The 18,223-nt window shown below is 47.3% G+C and overlaps 1 protein-coding gene across 1 annotated transcript in view; it reads right to left on the reverse strand.

Moving 5' to 3' along the window:
- Positions 1–257: 257 nt before the first annotated feature.
- Positions 258–18,223, reverse strand: part of LOC129384668 (solute carrier family 28 member 3-like) — a 61,909-nt gene continuing 43,943 nt past the window's right edge. The window contains exons 4-7 of the mRNA XM_055070270.2: positions 18,060–18,206; positions 13,687–13,867; positions 5,938–6,000; positions 258–825 (exon numbers count right to left, since the gene is read on the reverse strand). Coding sequence (XP_054926245.1) covers positions 5,981–6,000; positions 13,687–13,867; positions 18,060–18,206 — 348 coding nt within the window. The 3' untranslated portion in view covers positions 258–825; positions 5,938–5,980. The remainder of the gene's footprint in view (positions 826–5,937; positions 6,001–13,686; positions 13,868–18,059; positions 18,207–18,223) is intronic.

Consider the following 18,223-nt stretch of genomic DNA (forward strand, 5'->3'; position numbering starts at 1 on the left):
AGGCGTTGTCGCGGTTACAGGAGCGGTTAGAGCAGGCTCTTCGGAGGAGGGACGAGCGGCCTTACCTAAAGCCCCCAAGTGATTTATTGTGAGCCTTCACGAGGGGAGGGGGGGGGGGTGCTCATCTGATGCTGTTTTGATCCATGCCTAGTAAGACTTTGAAGAAATACGCTAAAACATTTCATACTGTGCTTTTTCATTGCGTGAGATGTTGAAACGGGGCATTAATTCGTTATTTTAACAAAACGAAATCCGCATGTATTTCATAATACTTTTAATTTCAAGAATATTCTGTATCTGCCACTTGGCGAACATAGGGGCTTCTGCAGCTGTGCTATGTACAGACGTCTCTTCTACACCGTAACCATTGGGCGAAACGTGGGTGATGTGTTCGTGCGAAGATCTGATACGCGATACACACTTAGGGGGAAAAATAAGAATGAAAGTGAGTATGTTGAGTGGGACCGTTGATATTCGTTGCTCATAAAGTCTACATAAAAAAGACAATATTGAAACCTCAAAAGACTGTCATAAGTATTATTGCAACTGAATTCGATTTCTCTTATGCACAGATAAATACGGCAACGTCCGTCCATATAAAACAGCGACAGAAATCAAGGTGATATGTTTGAAGTAATGAGTGATAATGTGAAATGATTATGCATACAGAGCACGCAAGAAACAAAGCCGGGACTAGTTCTTTTATGTTAAGGACGGTGTCTAGTAAAATTCGCAATTAGAAAAACGAAAAGCTATGGATGATAATGGTCCGGGATGCAAAAGCTGGTTTACTCGTCTCCTTTCCACAATGTAGGGATAGAACATCTGCAAAGAAGAGAAACAAACATTGAGATAGAACTCACATTTAGTTGCTTTGTCTCTAAGCAGCAACTTCAATTCCTCTAAGCACTCATCCACTCAAAGTTTGGGCTCTTAGACTACAGAAAACGTACCGCGCTATACGTTTGTGTATATTTTTTTGTTTCCAGTAATAAGTCAAGCTAAACTACAGCTTTACATAAAAGGTCGCAGCAGTTTAAAAAGATTTGCTGGCTGTCCCGTAATCGTGAGTACATGTAAGCATGAAACGGCTACCATATGGCATCTTTTGCTGCCTGTGGTGCCACCGATTTCAACCAGTTTCGTCTTCCAAAAGTGCAGCGCGCTCAGCGTCTGTCGCTACATTTTCTTGTTGCCGCGTCGAAGTGGCCGGCTGCAAATGTGCGGCCTTAGGTAGGTGTTCGCAGCGCTCCGGACGCTGCCCGCTTGGTTACGCAGCGTGGCGCCATCTCTCGAAGCACCACAAAACCCGCGCCGCGGAACTCGTGGACCACTGGCGTTAAAGGGACACTAAATTGAAAAACGATTTCTTCTGCATCAGTAAATTATCGTTCTACGACACCAAGAAACACCACTCTTACAACGATAAGACGTTTGGTAAGCCAGAAAAAGCGCAAGAACGAAATATGGGTGGCGACGCCTACTTAAGTTCCCGCACCTGGGGGCTGTGACGTCTTGGATTTTGATGGCATCTTCTACGGCCTACTAATTATATATGGCGGTACAGATTGACTACATTATGTTCTAAAGGAACCAAATATTAAACATGACAAGTTTCGGGAACCTTTATTCAGCCAACACAGCCCAAATGCAAGAACATACTTTGGAATCCATGACGCCACGCTGACGTACCGGCGCTGGGGTTTCGGCGCGAAATTCAAATACTGATACTTGGACCTCCATTTTCTCATCTCATAATCAAGCTATTTTTTTTAAATGACTGCCTGCAGGGTTCTCAAACCATGCTACATTAGTATAAACTGATTTATTGTTTCGCTTTAGTGTCTCTTTAAAGAGAGCACAGGCAACCCGGTCTCAGCGCCAAAAGATTACAATCAAGTGTATGGTGCCCTGTATCTGCATTTTGAACGCCGCTATTGGAAATTACAAATAAACCTTCAGCGTACTGGAAGTTACAGCTTGAGTGTTATTGTGAACAAACATTAGGAAGAAATCGGAAGCAGTATTTTTTGTAACTCGTTTGGGCAGCAGCTAGCGTATGTAATGCGGCTGTTTACAGAGGGTTGGGGGACAGAGACCGCATATTCTTAAGTTTTGACTGGTTGCCCGGATGATTTCGCTTTGTTCTCCCGTCGATGCCCGAATGTTCTCGTTTCATTCTCGTTTTGAGTGCCCGGATAATCGCTCTGGTTTTCGGGTCGAGGTCTCTTGAAGGTCGCCGACAACGGGAGCTAAAAGAATTACATGCTTAAACGAAAAAAGAAATGAAACTGGCTGTTACAAAGCCTCGACTAAATTTGCAGCGATGCAGAGGCCTCTCAGTATACCGGAGCAAGAGAAAACCTGCTGAAGCCAAACTTCGCACTATCAAAACTGCAGCTGCTAGTTCTGTACGTCTTTTTACTGCAGCAATCCGGACTCGGAAAGTGGGTAACTCGGAAAGTTTCTTGAACATTTGCAATCTTTGTAAGTTTTAGAAGGAAAACAAATTCGAAGCCCTAAATAATTGATGAACTTCCGAGAACAAATGTACCTTGACTCCTTTTAAATGCAACAAACTATTAAAATTGTTCCGTCGAATGATGTATTTCTTTTTCATGTCAGCTTAGCTGGCGACCAGCTGACGCCACCTCTTCAAAAGAACCCTTTTTTAGTCCTCGTTGGAGATTTTTGTTACGTAATGAACGTTTGAATAAGCCTTCTTGAAGTGCAAAGGTGTCTAAAATTTATTCTCTCAGTAAATTATATGGTGATTTTACAAGCGAAAAAATAAGACATTGCGTTAAAGGAAAGGGTATTATCACTATAGGCGCAAGGACGGAAAATGCCGCCATCTACCGGAAGCGCCCCGTTCCGGTGTTATGGGAAATAAGGCAAAATAAGACCTTGTGCTCCGCATTAGTTGGCTGGCGGCACCCAATCGAAACAACGTACGGGTGCTCTCGGTGGCATTTCTGTATTGAACTTGAAAACGAGGGAATTATTTTTTTTTACTGCAAGGGTAATAGTGCTGGGCAAAGTGAAAGTACAGCCGACGTCTCTACAAGAAATATGCAGAAAGTGGTCGTCAATTCTATGTCGCACTGTGGGCAGCCGAACCTGCTTCTTGTGGGGAAAAAAATCGATCAAGAGGACAAGACGTGAAATACTTTGGCTTTGCATGCCGTCTGTACAAACGAAGCCAGGTACAACTCAATGCAGCGGTCATATTAAGTCGCGTCGAAAAACTGCGCGTGTACATATACTTTCAGTGACAATTTCGCTGTGATTCATACTAGCCGTACAATACTTATATTTTTTTTTGGTTCTCCTGTTTCGGACATCCTTTCAGGTAGAATGTATGAAGTAGTAGAGGTAACTTGCCCGACAAATGAAAATTTATATGTCGGTTTCAAAAAATACTCACCAATAATGCACTTAAAATATTCACTTGTTGAAAGTGGAAAATCATAACCGAGAACTGTCGAACTCAGAATTGCTAAGCAGGAAACGTGACCCTAGATATATTGAGTACTCGTGCCCAATACATGTTAAATTATCTATTGGCGTCACTATAATATTTAAAGACTGATAATAACGAAATATTTTAAAGAGAATCTTAACAGGACCGATATACTTTCTACCCTGTGTCGGAGATTCATACGGTGACAGTGGCCTTAGTCCTAGTATTTCTGCTAGGCAGACATGGATTCACTGCTGATCAGTTTCCCGATTCGAACTTGTAGTATAAAGTGGTAAATAATACCCCAGTCACACGGCAAATCTAATGTCATTTCCAACAAATGACATTTGTTGCGATTAATGTCATTATAACAGCGCGCTGTCATACGGCGAAAACTAATGTCATTTGAAAATGATGACAATGACGATAGTAAAAAAAAAAAAGACGCCGCAAACCCATTTTTGCCCAATAATTATTTTCCAATATGCTAAATTCCACTAGAATATGTGATCGTTGCTTTCAAACCGTAGCGTTCGATCACTAACTTGTCGACATTGCCAACAAAGTCGAGTCAAGCCAAGCCAAAGCTAAGGCAAGCAACAGGGCGAAGAGAACGATAGGCGCGTCCGCTACATCTGCTAAAGTGGTACGAGAAGGGCAGTTGCATGTCATCACCGTTGTGATGTGCATGCGGGCTCCTAATATCCTCATTCTTGGCGCGTGCCACAGGAAAACACGCGCATGCTTTTACGTCAAGCCAATTGAAGCGGCCGCGGCCGATGCTCCCGTGCGAACCAACACGACTGCTGCAGCGAAAGCTAAAGACGGCTGTCTGGTCACTGGATTGAGAGTAGTTTTCTGTATTTACGCACGTGATGGACTTCAATGTCGTTAAAGCAATAATTAGGTAATAAAATTGATAGAATAATAGTGATTTTTGTTAAAACAAAATAAGAAGCATGTAATGTTTGCGAAACACTGATACACTCGTGGTGTCGAGGATACACATTCGGTTCCAAACGAATGCGAATGAGTTTGGCGAACTCATTCGTTTGTAAATGTCATTTTCGACGAATGTCATTACGTTTTACCGTGTGACAGCAAACAAATGGCATTATCAGCGAATGTCATTCGTTGTAAATGACATTAGATTTGCCGTGTGACAGGGGTACAAGAAACCAATTAGAGAACATTTTTATTTATCAAGTTAGTAATCCCCGCTTCGTCAGATAATCCACCTGAACAGGCTGAGTTACGTTTCACAGGCGGTTTTCTCTCTCACTCTATGTACACACACACACGCACACGCACTCGCGCACGCACACGCACACACAGTATGACCCGTCACTGAATTCGAGCCAGCAACGCAGCCAGGCACCGGCTTCGGTTGAGCCGATGCACGCCGGCTGTAAGTAACGACAAACAGCAGTCGCATAAGACCGTAAACAAGCATTGTACTATGTCGTGTTGTTTATAGCAGAGCCGTATGATGTGAAATTTCGTATTCAAGATGGTGAAGTTGTCTGTAAAATGTTTTTTTTAATGCGTAAGCACTCTTTGGCGAGTACCCCAGTAAAATCTGTTTGTCATGCGAAAAGTGTAATGTCTTTTATTTGCAAAAAATTGCGTAATTTCCAAACCTACGACATTTAATCGTTATAATAGTGTACATGTGGGTGATTGGTAGATTTAAAACCGATGAGGAGCGACTGATAAAATATACAATTCGTCAGAGAGAATACCCATATGATCACATTTGTGCTTACCCATACACAGGACTCCATAGAAAGTGCATGGGCAAGCCTATAGTTGGCGTGGGCCAGCTGAAATTTGGTGACGATATTGAAAACGACATTGAAGAAACCACTATCCCATCGGATAAATCATATTGAACTAAAAAATGTTTCCAATAAATGTATCACCGGCATAAAACAACGTCCATTTTCTTGAAACGAATGGCCTGACAAGTCGTAAGATGCCGGCAGACAGGAAATGACAGCTTATCCGCACGTTTGTTTAGTTAGTATTTTCTTGCGTATCGCGTACAACGAATCTTTCGCATCGGCTACGCCTAAAAAGGCTGCGTTATGTTTATATACTGAGCTGCGGCTTCTCTGAACGGAAAGGCTACTGTTCCTGCTTACTCAGCTGTTTCAGATGCAGCGCAAAAACTATAGTTCCTTCATAAAAGAACTTTTTTTGTGAGTGTGGATGGTTGAACATTGATTCCCCTTACGTGATTTCAACACAATTGCTTCCGGAGCAAATATTATGACAGCGAGAAAACTTTGATTTCTGGTAAATTACGCAGGTGGCTATCACAAAGAAAGACATGTCGTATGAAGCTGGTTGTCGTATGAAGCTCGCATGAAGCACATGAAACGTAAAACGAGGCATGGGGAAAAAGTCGGATGTTGGCAACTTCCTTTTTTACGGTGGATTGCAAGAACTATAAAGAACACAGATTTTATTACCTTGCTCAAAAAAGCTCCAAGAAAGGTGATCCGTTTCCTTGCATTATATATGGGTCAGGCTACCTACCACGAGAGAAAGAGAAAAATGAAGGTTTTTCAGATATAACGCAGATGTTAGCGCAAATGCCAAGGGAAAATTCAGTCAAGCTAATTATTAAAAGCTGCACAACTAAAAGCGATGTGTACAGTTGTCTTCTTCGATTCTATACAACGTAAAACGTTATGCAATTTTAACTTTTATACACTGGGCGATTCACAAGCTATGTTCGGAAGCAAACACCCAATCCAGCAGATGGACGGCGTTGCTGTTCATATTTAGGCATCATTAACGCGGCAGATCAACTCTTCTATGTTGCAGGCCACAGAAAGGACTACGCTTCATTTTTTTATGTCTATGCGGTAAGTGGAACTGCAGTCCATTTTTACCGCAACTTTGACGGCTCATATCGCGTAAATGTGTCATCCGCACAATTTTATTCAAGTGGATATGCCTTGAAGTCTCGCCCGCTAGAATTCGCAAACTGCAAGATGTGCCATAAGGTTATTGGTTAAAAACGTCATTATTTATTTTTTGTTAATTAGAACATTATGCATTCAACGCCTCTGCAAGTAGACCAGCTCATAGACTAGAATTGTGCTATCTGCCACAGGCAATCTTTAAATATTGTTGAAAGTATTCGCTAAAACATCTGATATATATATATATATATATATATAATCATAAGAAGCAAACAAGGACACCAACGACAACATAGAGGAAATAACTTGTGCTTACTAATGGAAGTGAACAAGTGATAGATTATTGGAAATGAAAGCGGATGAAAGAACTGGCCTCAGGTGCAATACGAACCCACGTCCCTCGCATTACGCGTGTGATGTTCTTACCAAATGAGCTACCGTGGCGCTGTTTTGCCATCTACTTTCTGAGGAGGAGGAGGAGGAATAAACTTTTATTTTGGAAACAGTATTCCGGAGTAAGCCCCGGTTCTACTCTCGGGGGGAGGGCTCCTCATTCCAGGAACCCTCTGGCCTTCGCTGCCTCCTTGGCCCTGGCGACGAGGCGTCGTTGTTGTTCCAGGTCCTCGGAGACGAGCTTGGCCTCCCACGTTTCTATGAGGTCTTCGCTTTGTCTGGCGTTGTAACAGTCTCTCGGTGAAGGCAATGCGTCTTTGTCTAGATGCCATGGACATTCGATGATCAGGTGCGCTAAGGTGTCCGGTACGCCGCACATTGGACAGTGGTATCCTTGTAGCGTTGGGTACAGTCTATGCATGATGATTCCGTGGATGTAAGTATTACTTTGCAGTCTTCTGAGTGTAGTGCTTTCTTCTTTGTTGAGCTTTGGGTGAGGTGGTGGGTACACCCTGCGTTCCAGCCTGTGATGTTGAAGGATCCCTGAGTACGTGATGGGTACGGTCTCTGCCTCCGCTGACGCAGACCAGGCGTCTCGAGAGTAGGAAGGGTTTGCCCGGCAGGTGTGGCCTCGGGCCGCGGCATGTGCCGCTTCGTTCCCCTCCAGCCCCTCGTGCCCAGGAACCCATGTCACGCAGTTGTAGGGGATCGGCGTACTGCGGTGCTTCAAGATCTTCAGTGCTTCTGTCGACACGCGACCCTTAGCGTAGTTCCTGACGGCTGCTTGAGAATCGGAGATGACAGCTGCGTCCATGCACGTGGTAGTTGCTAGGGCGATCGCCGTCTCTTCTGCAGTCTCGGGGTTTTGTGCACGGACTGTGGCAGACGCTAGCACTCTGCCCTGAGAATCTACGACGCTCAGGGCGTAAGCGTTTCTTTGCGGGTATTTGGCTGCGTCGGTGTATCTGGCGTCCGGATCTTGCCTGTGTCTTCGCCGTAGAGCATCCACTCGGGCTTGTCTTCTTTCCTTGTGGTACGTGGGGTGCATGTTGCGTGGAATTGGGGCTATGGACAGGGATTCGCGGAGGTTTGAAGGAATTCTTTCTTTTCGGTCTGTGGTGGCTATAAAGGTTTCACCGTAGCTCAGCCGTTGCAGCACTGATCTTCCGGTGGGCGTGAGCTTCAGTCGTTCTAATTGACTGGCATTGTGAGCTTCAGCTAGTTCTTGCCAGTTGTTGTGTACGCCCATCTTGAGAAGTCTTTTGGTCGAAGCCGTAGATGGTAGGCCCAGGGCGATTTTGATGGCTTTCCGTATTTGAATGTTAATTTTTTCTACCTCTACATTCTTCAGCGCGAGGTAGGGCGTGCCGTATGTTATTCGACTGGTGAGGAGTGCTTGCATCACGCGTAGCGTGTCTTGTTGTTTAAGTCCGCTTCTATGGCTTGCAACTCTCCTGACGAGATGCGTGAGCTGTGATAGCGTTCGCTGTAGTCGCGGGAGGGTGGCCGCCCCAGACCCGTCTTTGTGTATGTGTAGCCCTAGAACTCGTAGGGTTTCCACTTTTGGAATGGGCGTTCCATTGAGGGTGACTTTTGGATCGGGTTCATCGTACCCGGGTGGTCTGCCTCACGTTCTTGACTTGAGGACGAGGTGTTCGGACTTCTCGGGAGCACAGCGGAGGCCGCATTTGTGCAAGTAGCTCTCGATGGTACCTACTGCTTCCTGTAGGCGTGTTTCTTGTGTTCCAGTGTTTGAAGACCTTGAGCCCTTGTCCGTAACGTGATATCATCTGCATAGAAAGCGTGTCTTACGTCTGGTATCACGTCGAGGAGGCTGGGTAGTTTGATCATTGCGACGTTGAAGAGCAACGGCGACATGACCGAACCCTGCGGGGTGCCTTTGCTCGGTAGTCGGAAGCTGTCGCTGCGCAGGTTGTATATTCCAACTGTGGCCGTGCGGCCCGTGAGGAAATTCCTGACATAGTCGTATGTCCGAGAACCGCAGCCCAGGTCTTCGAGGTTGCAGAGGATAGCTTCGTGACTGACGTTGTCAAAAGCTCCCTTTACGTCGATGGCTAAAATCGATGATTTGCTTCTGGTACTCAGGTGGTCAATGAGTTCTTCCTTGAGTAGAAGGAAGACATCTTGCGTTGACAGGTTCTGCCTGAAACCGAACATAGTGTTTGGAAAATATCCGTTGTCTTCGAGGTACGAGGTTAGCCGGTTGTGAATCATGTGCTCGAAAAGTTTCCCTACGCACGAGGTAAGGGAAATTGGGCGCAAATTCTCGATGCTGAGCTGTTTATTTGGTTTGGGGATCATGCTAATCTCCGAGTGCTTCCAGGCAGCCGGTAGCCTTCCTTTCTCCCAGCATGCATTGAAGTACTGGAGCAGGGCTGCGGTAGCCTGCTGCGGAAGGTTCCGAAGATGCTTGTTCATGATCCGATCTTTGCCCGGGCTGGTGTTTCTGGTGAGCGTCGATAGTGCTGCAGAGAGTTCAGCATGCGTGAAGGGTTGGTCAAGGTCGGGGTTTGGTTTCCCACCGTAAACTTTGTCATGTGCCGTCGTATTAACGGGTGGGTCGCTGCACAGCTTCTTCTGAATTTCTCGGAGGAGGTTCTCTTCCGATCCGGCGTGGTTGTGCACGAGCCTACAGAGGTTCTGTCGCTGCTGCGTCTTCGTAGGGCCGTTGTCGAGAAGGGCGCGCAGGAGATGCCACGTCCTCTTTGTGCTCAGGGTTCCCTGGAGTTTGTCGCAAAATGCGTGCCAGTTCTGTCTTCCTAATCTCTCCGCGTATGCCTGTGCTTGCTCGGTGAGGAGGGCAATTCGCTACTTTATGAGGTATTTATTTTTTACTACTAGAACTAACCCGGGAGTGTTCGCCAGTGCCACCACTCATAAACCTAGGCGACGGGTGTGGAACATCCTTTCTATCGCAGGCGTCATGAATACGCGATCTATTTAGGTGACGGCAACCCACACATGCTACCTGAAAACATCAATGTTGCCGGATTCGAGACCCTTTTAATGTAATGAACGAAAAGAAAGGGAACCGATGGGCCCGATTTTTATTAATCATATGATAAGAAGCGAGCAGACAAAGACACCAAGGACAGCTTAGAGGAAATGCTGTGCGTGCCCTATTTTGACAGCCGTCTGCGATGAGGACAGAGCCTAGGCGTCTAGGCGCACCGACGGCCTATAGGTTTGTGTGCGCTACGTTCTCGCCGCTTTGTTCGCGTTGAAGCGAGAGGCAGCACGAAGGTCAATTCGCTCGCTCCTGCTGCCGTGCTTCCTCACCCCAGCGTTTTGTCATTGAGTTTGCGCGCATCAAGTTTCCGCCGTCATCGAGTTTCCGCCGTCATCGAGTTTCCGCCGTCATCGAGTTTCCGCCGTCATCGAGTTTCCGCCGTCATCGAGTTTCCGCCGTCATCGAGTTTCCGCCGTCATCGAGTTTCCGCCGTCATCGAGTTTCCGCCGTCATCGAGCTTCCACCGTCATCGAGTTTCCGCCGTCATCGAGTTTCCGCGGTTATCGAGTTAGATGTGTCCATGTTTGATCTTGCGCGCGTGACATCATGTTTTTTAATTTAGTTATTAAGCGAATGTTTGCTAGCTAATACAGCCGATAAAGCTACTACCCTTACTTCGTATAGCTGTCTACTAATTTGCTATCGCAATCGACGTTTCCGCCTTCGGGTGAAATGGCGACTTTGTTTAAAAGATTACCAACTATCCTGGTTTCACACACTCTCTGTGTAGGGTCATTGACCCTAAAGTGACATGGACGCAGTATTTCCGGCCTCAGCGATGGCGAGTGCGCATACCGGCAAGAGTCTAGAATTCGCGATATGACGCTCACGGTGTCTTACTGTCATTGTGCGTAGCCACAGCCACACTGTTGCTATGGCCCGCACAAAGTGAAGCAATGGAGTCGAGCAACGTGGAGGAGCCAGCAATCGATTGTGTCCGCACTCCAGCTACACCTCTGGTTGCCCGAGCAGGGAACAACAACCGAGTCGAGCTGCATATGGAGAAGCCTAACATTGACGTCGGGGCCCATCAAAAGGCCAGGCCGCGCCTATCTTTGATGACCTTTCTGTCGAATCTCCCCGTAACATCATGATGAAACTCCCCTTGGACCGCCTTGGTGATCGACCATACTACGCAAGGGACACTGTTTAAATCCGCGAAGGTCTGTTAGAGCAGAATGACTGGATACTCTGAGTTGCCCTTACCGTGGAAATAACATGTGAATTTAATTTTTTGGGCTTGTTGGTTCTTACTTTAGGAATGATGTGTGGCGCAAGGTTATAATTACCGGAAGGAAAAGGAGGTGACGGAAGGAACGCCCAATTTCCTTGTTTTCTGTTTTCATAATGCCCGCTTTGATCGTCGTCTACTGAATCCAGCGGTGAAACACATCTGAGTCTGCTTGGTCGCAGTACATCATTGCCCTTGAGAATTCACTGCAATCGCCGTAATTGGTGTTTCATTATTCTTAATGCGGCTGCCGAAGGAATTAAGTAATTTAAACTCAAGTTAATATTTTTTTTTATAACAAGGAGGGAGCACGCGTATATATGCTTCTATTCCGAGCAGCTTGACGGAGGCGGCAGCTCGCGATTTTCACAGAAGTGGACAGTTGCCAACGCTAAGCGTAATGTACCAGCGACATTGATCCCGACAGGAGAACTCCCTAGAGCGCAGATCTTGGGCGCCCGTTCCTGAGGCGAGCGTCGGCATAGGCGTAACCGAGCGAACATGCACAGCGAAAGATGAAAGCGCACGCGAAGCGGAGCGGGGGATGGCAAGACGCGAGGAGAAAAGCGGAGGAGAAGGGTATGGCGAAAGGGTGAGAACAAAAGTGTAGTGCGGCGACAATGACTACGAGATGGCGCCAGAGTAGCGTGCATCGTCCGAAGAGGTCTGTCGGCGGCGGCTGCTGTGAATCGCGCCCACGCGTCACCCAGGCGCTGGCTCTCACGATCTCGAGATTAGCGAGGCAGTCGCGCCACACTTCACACGGTTTGCAACGTGCCGCATGAGACAGCCAATATATCGCGAAATGAAAACACGTGTAGAGTTGCGCTCAGATTTCTCATTAGCGAGTATCGTAATCGTCGGTGAATTTTTGTCTTGGCGAATGTTCTGCTTGGCACATAAACGGTGCGCCACGCAAATTAGACCAGCGCCCGTTGATGTACTACGCGGGTGTGATACTTCTTGTATGAGTCGCTGTTGGCTGGCACAAATGTAATTTTTTTGTGGCCCGCATATGTGCCTAACTGTATTTAATTATTTGTATACATACTCAAGTTAATTTCGGTAGTATGTAGACCTTAGAAAATTATAGGAATGCTCTATTATTGAATTTAACGGCATTAGAAACGCATGTTTACAGTTAATTTTTTTTTCGTGGAAAGAACAATGTTTAAAAATTGCTACAGACATGCGATTATTCCAACTATCTAATACTGCATAAATTAGAGATGCGACAGCTGTTTTTACAACGCGACAATACGAGCAGGCAGTTTTGGTGACATGCTTTGTGTGCAAGGCTCAATGTGCTTCAGACTATTTCTTCCCAAAATCTTCGAGATGCGCAATTATATATGCGCTTGCGAGGCAGCCACGGGCGAGCAATCCTGAAACTCAGATTGAGCTGTTACAATGGCAGGCTTTACGTGTCGTTCTGTAGCTCACGAGACAGACAATAATCAACGTTGGCCTGGTGCACCAGGCTTTGTGTGTAATTGCGTACCTCACTAGACAGACTAATAGTGAACGGTAGTAGGGTGTCTGTGACATTCTGCTGTTAAGCGAGAGGTCGCCGTTTCGATTCTCGCGGCCGCACCGACCGCTTTGCGATTACACAGCGTTTCACGAATGCGAGACGGGCACCTCGAGAAGGACATCGCCGATTTAAGCCGAATTCACATGACGAGACGGGTCGGCGATTCAGTCTGCATACAACTGTGACATGGCGGAGCTGCAATGAATTGCGCAGCTACAGCAGATCGTATGCTAACAAAATTTATTGTTGGGCTAGTTGAGTTGGTTTGAAGCTTAATAACTTAATAATGTTAAGCGCAATTCCAAGACGGGACAAAAGATAGACACGCAAGCGTCTTGTCCTGTTCTCGTGTGTCTACCTTCTGTTCCGTCTTGGAATCGCGCTTACCATTATTCAGTTGTTAAGATCGCATGCGTCGCCTTTGTCTGCGGCGTGGTTCGGCGGCGCTGATTGACGTCATGTTCATCCGCTTGCTGAATCAGCAATCGGTCATGTCGTGCGACTACCCCTTTAGAGCATGCTGCTCTTGCGACGAGGGTCTGTATAGCAGCCGCAGACAGATTCAGATTGTCGCCGCTTTTGCTGGCGGACGAGACGCGCGAAACCCGAATATTTCTTACGTTGATGTTGGCTGCGGGCCCGCTGTGCTCTCGCTGCGCGTACCATTATCAACGAACGCGTGCTCACGCCCGCCTTGCCGCCGGTGAATTTGGTGAAACTAAAGGCTGGTTACCGCAAAAGCGCCAACTGCATTTCGGCTGTCCCTCAATGCGGAAAGGAATGAAATTAAAGTACTCCTGTAATTAGCGTAAAGCGTGCGTTACCATTAGATGATTGATCAAAATCGAACCGAACCTCCAACAACCGCGTGCCATATAGAAAAAAAAATCGTCTAATAAACATTAATTGCAGCGGCCACGTCAGAGATTCCCTTATACATTACTGGCGTGCCGGTATCGGTACGTTATGGGCCGTATGCAGGAGGCACGGATGCCTCATAGACGATCGCTGGCCATAACGTTCCCGCGCGGGAGCCGCGCATCGTTGGCGTTCATTTCTTCAGTATACACTCGCACGTCGTCGTCGTCGAGCCGAACTCACCGGCGACGCAGGCGCTGAGAATGCTCGCCGAGCAGCCAGCCCACAGCGCGCGGAAGGCGATGCTCGAGGCCTCGGCCAGTCTTGTGGGGCACAGGGCAGCCAGGCTGCCCAGCATTACGCCCACCGAGCAGAGGTTGCCGAAGCCCGACAGCGCGTACGTAGCCAGCATCACCGAGCGGGCCTGCGCGAGACCAGCGTCAGTCGAGTTCGAGTGGCTTCGGCATCGTGTCGGTTATTCGTCGCGCGTCTCAAAAAGCCCGCACATCGCGGCAAAACCACGGGATGAGCTCAACCTAAGGTACACCGCGGTTCTGCATAGGGTAGACAAAGACGATTTCATTCAGGAGAAACAAGCGGCACAATGCCTGTGCGGAAAATGTGCTACACGAGACAACATACACAACGTACATTACATGTCAGATTCCATTCAGAAGCAGAGGTGGCTTGCTAAGAAATTGGAGCTGCTTTGCCTGACATACTTTGGCGGATGAATGGCGCTCGGTGTTTGGTAGAAGCTTACTGGGCGTTGTAAATTAAATGGCTGAGTCAAGGAAACCGGGCCGTCTTTTCCTTTTTTGAGCAATTTCATATGGAAACGCTTTCGGCTGACGGTAGTGAAATTCTCAAACTAGTTTACACGCATTGCAAGGATGTGCGATCTATTTTAATACTGGTGATCTGAAAATGTTCTATACATGTTTCTATCTCTATTCATTTCATTATGGTCTACACAATCGTTATGACGTAGCCCATATGCGACATGCTACCGCGTGAAAACTAAAGCTCCACGAAAGGAGAATCGTTTGCACCATTAGAGAAATCACAACTTGGACAAAAACAATTTTTGCAGAGGAAAGAAAAAAAAGCCACAAGCGTCCTGTTAAGTTCGAGGACCTTCGCTTGTGTCCTTCATTTCTTTTCTCTTAAGGTCGGCGACCTTTGCCTGTCCCTTTTATTTGTTTACATGCACACAGCCATAGGGAGACTTTGCAGAAAAATTTCCATATGTGCGTGGACCCGAGAAGTGGGCACGCTATCAGCTAGCAGGACAGGTCGTTTGGAGGTAGTGGCGGGCATCGCTAAGCCGATGGTCGTTGACCCCACATGCAGGATGTTCCGAGCCGGCAAACGCGACAAGTGGGTGCCGACGAACGCTTTACTTGCCCGTCGTCGCCGTTGTCGCCCCCACAGTGTCGGCGGAGTTGGACAAGGGATAAAAGGGCACGCGCCGGCAGCGGTCCTAGTGAGGCTAATGGGCAAATGGGAGTCGCGTGTCCCAGGTGGTCTTGGTCACACAGAGGAGACCAGCGCCCGTCTTCAGGCGATTACGCGGCGCATTTTCCAGTGTGCAGCTTGCTCGAGTGCACGGGCCGGGTAACGAGTGGATTCATAAATAGAAGGGAAATGCTTTTCTGGCTTTTGGTGGTGTATTTTATTGTTGCTGCTTCTTTTTGCTGGTTTGTTTGTGTCCGTTTTGAAGTGAGGGGGCCACAATGGTAGTGAGTGACCAGCGGAAAACGGGAAAGAGCAAAAGGAATCAATAGGAGTGACCGAAAGAAAACTTTTGGGCTGATTTGAGTTAACCATTGGTTCATGACAAGTGTGTGCTTGTAAGACCGCTTGTGACTGGTAGAGTTCGCCCGCTCTACGCTGCTGAGGGGCGGAGAAAGGGAATTCTTCAGGCTCGTCAGGCAGCGAAAGACGCCAGGAAGACCGAGCGCACTCTACCCAGCTAGAACAAAAGCGCCTGAATGATGCGCGACCAAGCCTCCCAGTAAATCTCGATTCTTGCTCCGTGATCTCGACGCAAGAGGTCACGTGTTGGGCCGCCACTGAGCAAAGGGCTGGCTTCACGGAGCGTTCGCTTGCCAAGGCTGGCCGCGTGACGTAATGCTCTCTTCTAACTTTTTCATTCCTCCATGAAGGCAAAGACAAGAAGGTCTTTAAACCTTCTTGGGCAAAAGCAGCGCATGAGACGCTTCTGGTAGGGAGCCTACATGAAAGCGCTGTGCTTGCATGTACGCTCCCTAGCTTCCGGCGTCACGCCACGCCGCAGCTTGGCAAGCGCAGTAGATCCGCAGCAAATCTCATTTCCCAGAACTCAAGTGTACGTTGCCCTGTATCTGCCTTTTGAACGTCGCTATGGGGAATGACAAATAAAGCTTCAGCGTACTAGAAGTTGGAGCTTGAGTGATATCGGGAACAAACATTAGGAAGAACTCGGAAGCAATATTTTTTGTAGCTTGTTTAGGAGTAACTAGCGTATGCAATGCGGTTCTGTGCAAATTGGGGGGGGGGGGGGGGATCTCGTTTTATTCTCGCAATTTGGCCGAATGTTCTCGTTTGAGTGCCCGGATAATGGCTCTGGCTTTTGGCTCAATGTCACTTCAAGGTCACTCACAACGGGAGCTAAAAGTATGTCATCCTTAAAAGCACCATACCTTGATCCCATGATTGAGTAGCTCGTATTTAGCACTACGTCAATTTAGATACAGTCGCACCTACTGGCTGAACCTACTGGCTGAAATGCTTCAGTGACACATTTTTACCGCGTTTTACTGCCCATATTACGTTGATACTCCAACGCCTACAGGCTGCAGCAGAACACAATGTCATTTGTTTGTCAACGTAATTCGCGTTGCTTCCGGAACGGTTACATACAGCATGAACGCCAGAAACATCAACACGAAGCCTCACGTGTCGATTATGAAAGGAAGCATGGCAACCAAGAATGCTCGGCGTGAGCTCATGCGTATTACACGATTTCGGATGACACGAATTGATGACACGGCATTTACATATAAAGTTCACTGAAAGAAATGTCTCACTGCAGTCGCACAACCCCATGTGAACCGTGGGTAATACAGCGATTTGTTTAGGATTGAGGATTGATTACATTTTTCTCGGCCATTGAGGCTTAGCTGCGGAATGCGCTCACTACACTACGTTTCTTTATCACTGCTGTGTTCCCGACTATCCTCTTACACCACGCACTTTTCATTGCATAAGTACGCTCTACATGGGAAATTACACAGCAATCTCAGGGGGCTGAAGCTGAAGAGAGGGCTGAAACAGGGCAGCGCACCTTATCCTAATCTTAGGGTCACACTGCTGCTGCTGCTCAACCAAAAAGAAAAAAATAATTTGAAGACACCAGTGCAAGATACAGTTATAAGAGCTACGGTCTTCAGTCGTCAAGCATTGCGACAGCTAAACACCGCAAGAATTAAAATCGTATCTTGTACAGTGTTCCCTTAATCATTCTTTTTGTTTCATTGAGCAACTTGGCTGACGTCAGCTGGGACTGCTGCCACGAATGGTCCGAGGTGACAGCCAGGCCTACCTATATCTCATCGTTTGCAATAAGACGAGGAGTCAAGGCGGGCTGTTTCCGAATCTCGTCGTAACTCTGACATAGCTTCAATATCACCGTGACGCTGCTCGTGTTTTCTTTTTTCGTTTTTTTTTTTAATCTGTAGCAGTGGAATCTGTAACAGGTTCAGGTCGATGTATTTCATCATCATTTAATTGCGTCAGATTCGGCCACGGCAGCTGTGACACGCCCGAGAGATCGAGAACGTTCTCAATATAACCTGCGAATGACTCGTGCGGATGTTATGCACGCGGATGTTATGCAACTAACACTGTTCGGTGCGCAACTGCCGCAGTGCGGGGCGCCGTAACAGTCTTACAAACGCGGCCTTGAATGCGGACCAGGTTATAAAATCAGCCTCGTCGTTTTTAAATGAGAGGTTGGCAATCTCCGAGAGAATAAAGATGACATTGTTCAGTTTAATGGCGTCATGCCATCGGTTGTGGACGCTTATTCCCTCTCGCTCTCGTATGACGAGAGCGAGTCCTCAACGTCACTGTTGTCTGTGCCACTTAAGACTACCAGCTGTCGCTGGCGAGGCACCCCGGAGCAGATGACGCATGGAGAGAAAGGCGGGGGCGTCGTTGCGTCCTCGGGCTTTGTTGGCCCTAGCGTACACGTGCGGAGTTCAAGGATAAAAGCTTTGGGGTTTACGCCACACCACCACAAATCTAAAGGAGTTCTATTTACGAGGAATAGACAGCCAGAACTGTCACTTAGTTGCAGCGCGCCGTGTCCTAACTTCAGGGTCATTCATGCAGTTGTTTGTATTCACCTTCATCACAATTAACATAACGAAATTGCGATGAAAGATAACGTTTAAAAAAGAATTAAACTACCCGGCTGTTCTAAGAAAGGTGGTAGATGTTGAGACTTAAATTCGTGTAATGCTCATCATTCGTATTAGGATGGCGCGAATCTACTAATGGCGCGCCGATAGGTAAGAACAATTGTTCACCCAGTATTTCTTGTACGAAATCGTGTAAGACGAAGTACGTACATCCAGCGACTTTGCGAGCAGCGAATGGTAAGCGATGAACTCGTTCGCCACGACCTTGACGCCGATCACCTCACCCACGGCTGCGCAGTCCTCCCACGGGACGCCCATGCTCAGCGCCAGAGGAGTGAACGCTCGGCCCAGCAGTCTCTGCGGCGTTTCAGCGG

The sequence above is a fragment of the Dermacentor andersoni genome, chromosome 5, assembly GCF_023375885.2.
Source record: "Dermacentor andersoni chromosome 5, qqDerAnde1_hic_scaffold, whole genome shotgun sequence".
Classification (NCBI taxonomy): domain Eukaryota; kingdom Metazoa; phylum Arthropoda; class Arachnida; order Ixodida; family Ixodidae; genus Dermacentor; species Dermacentor andersoni.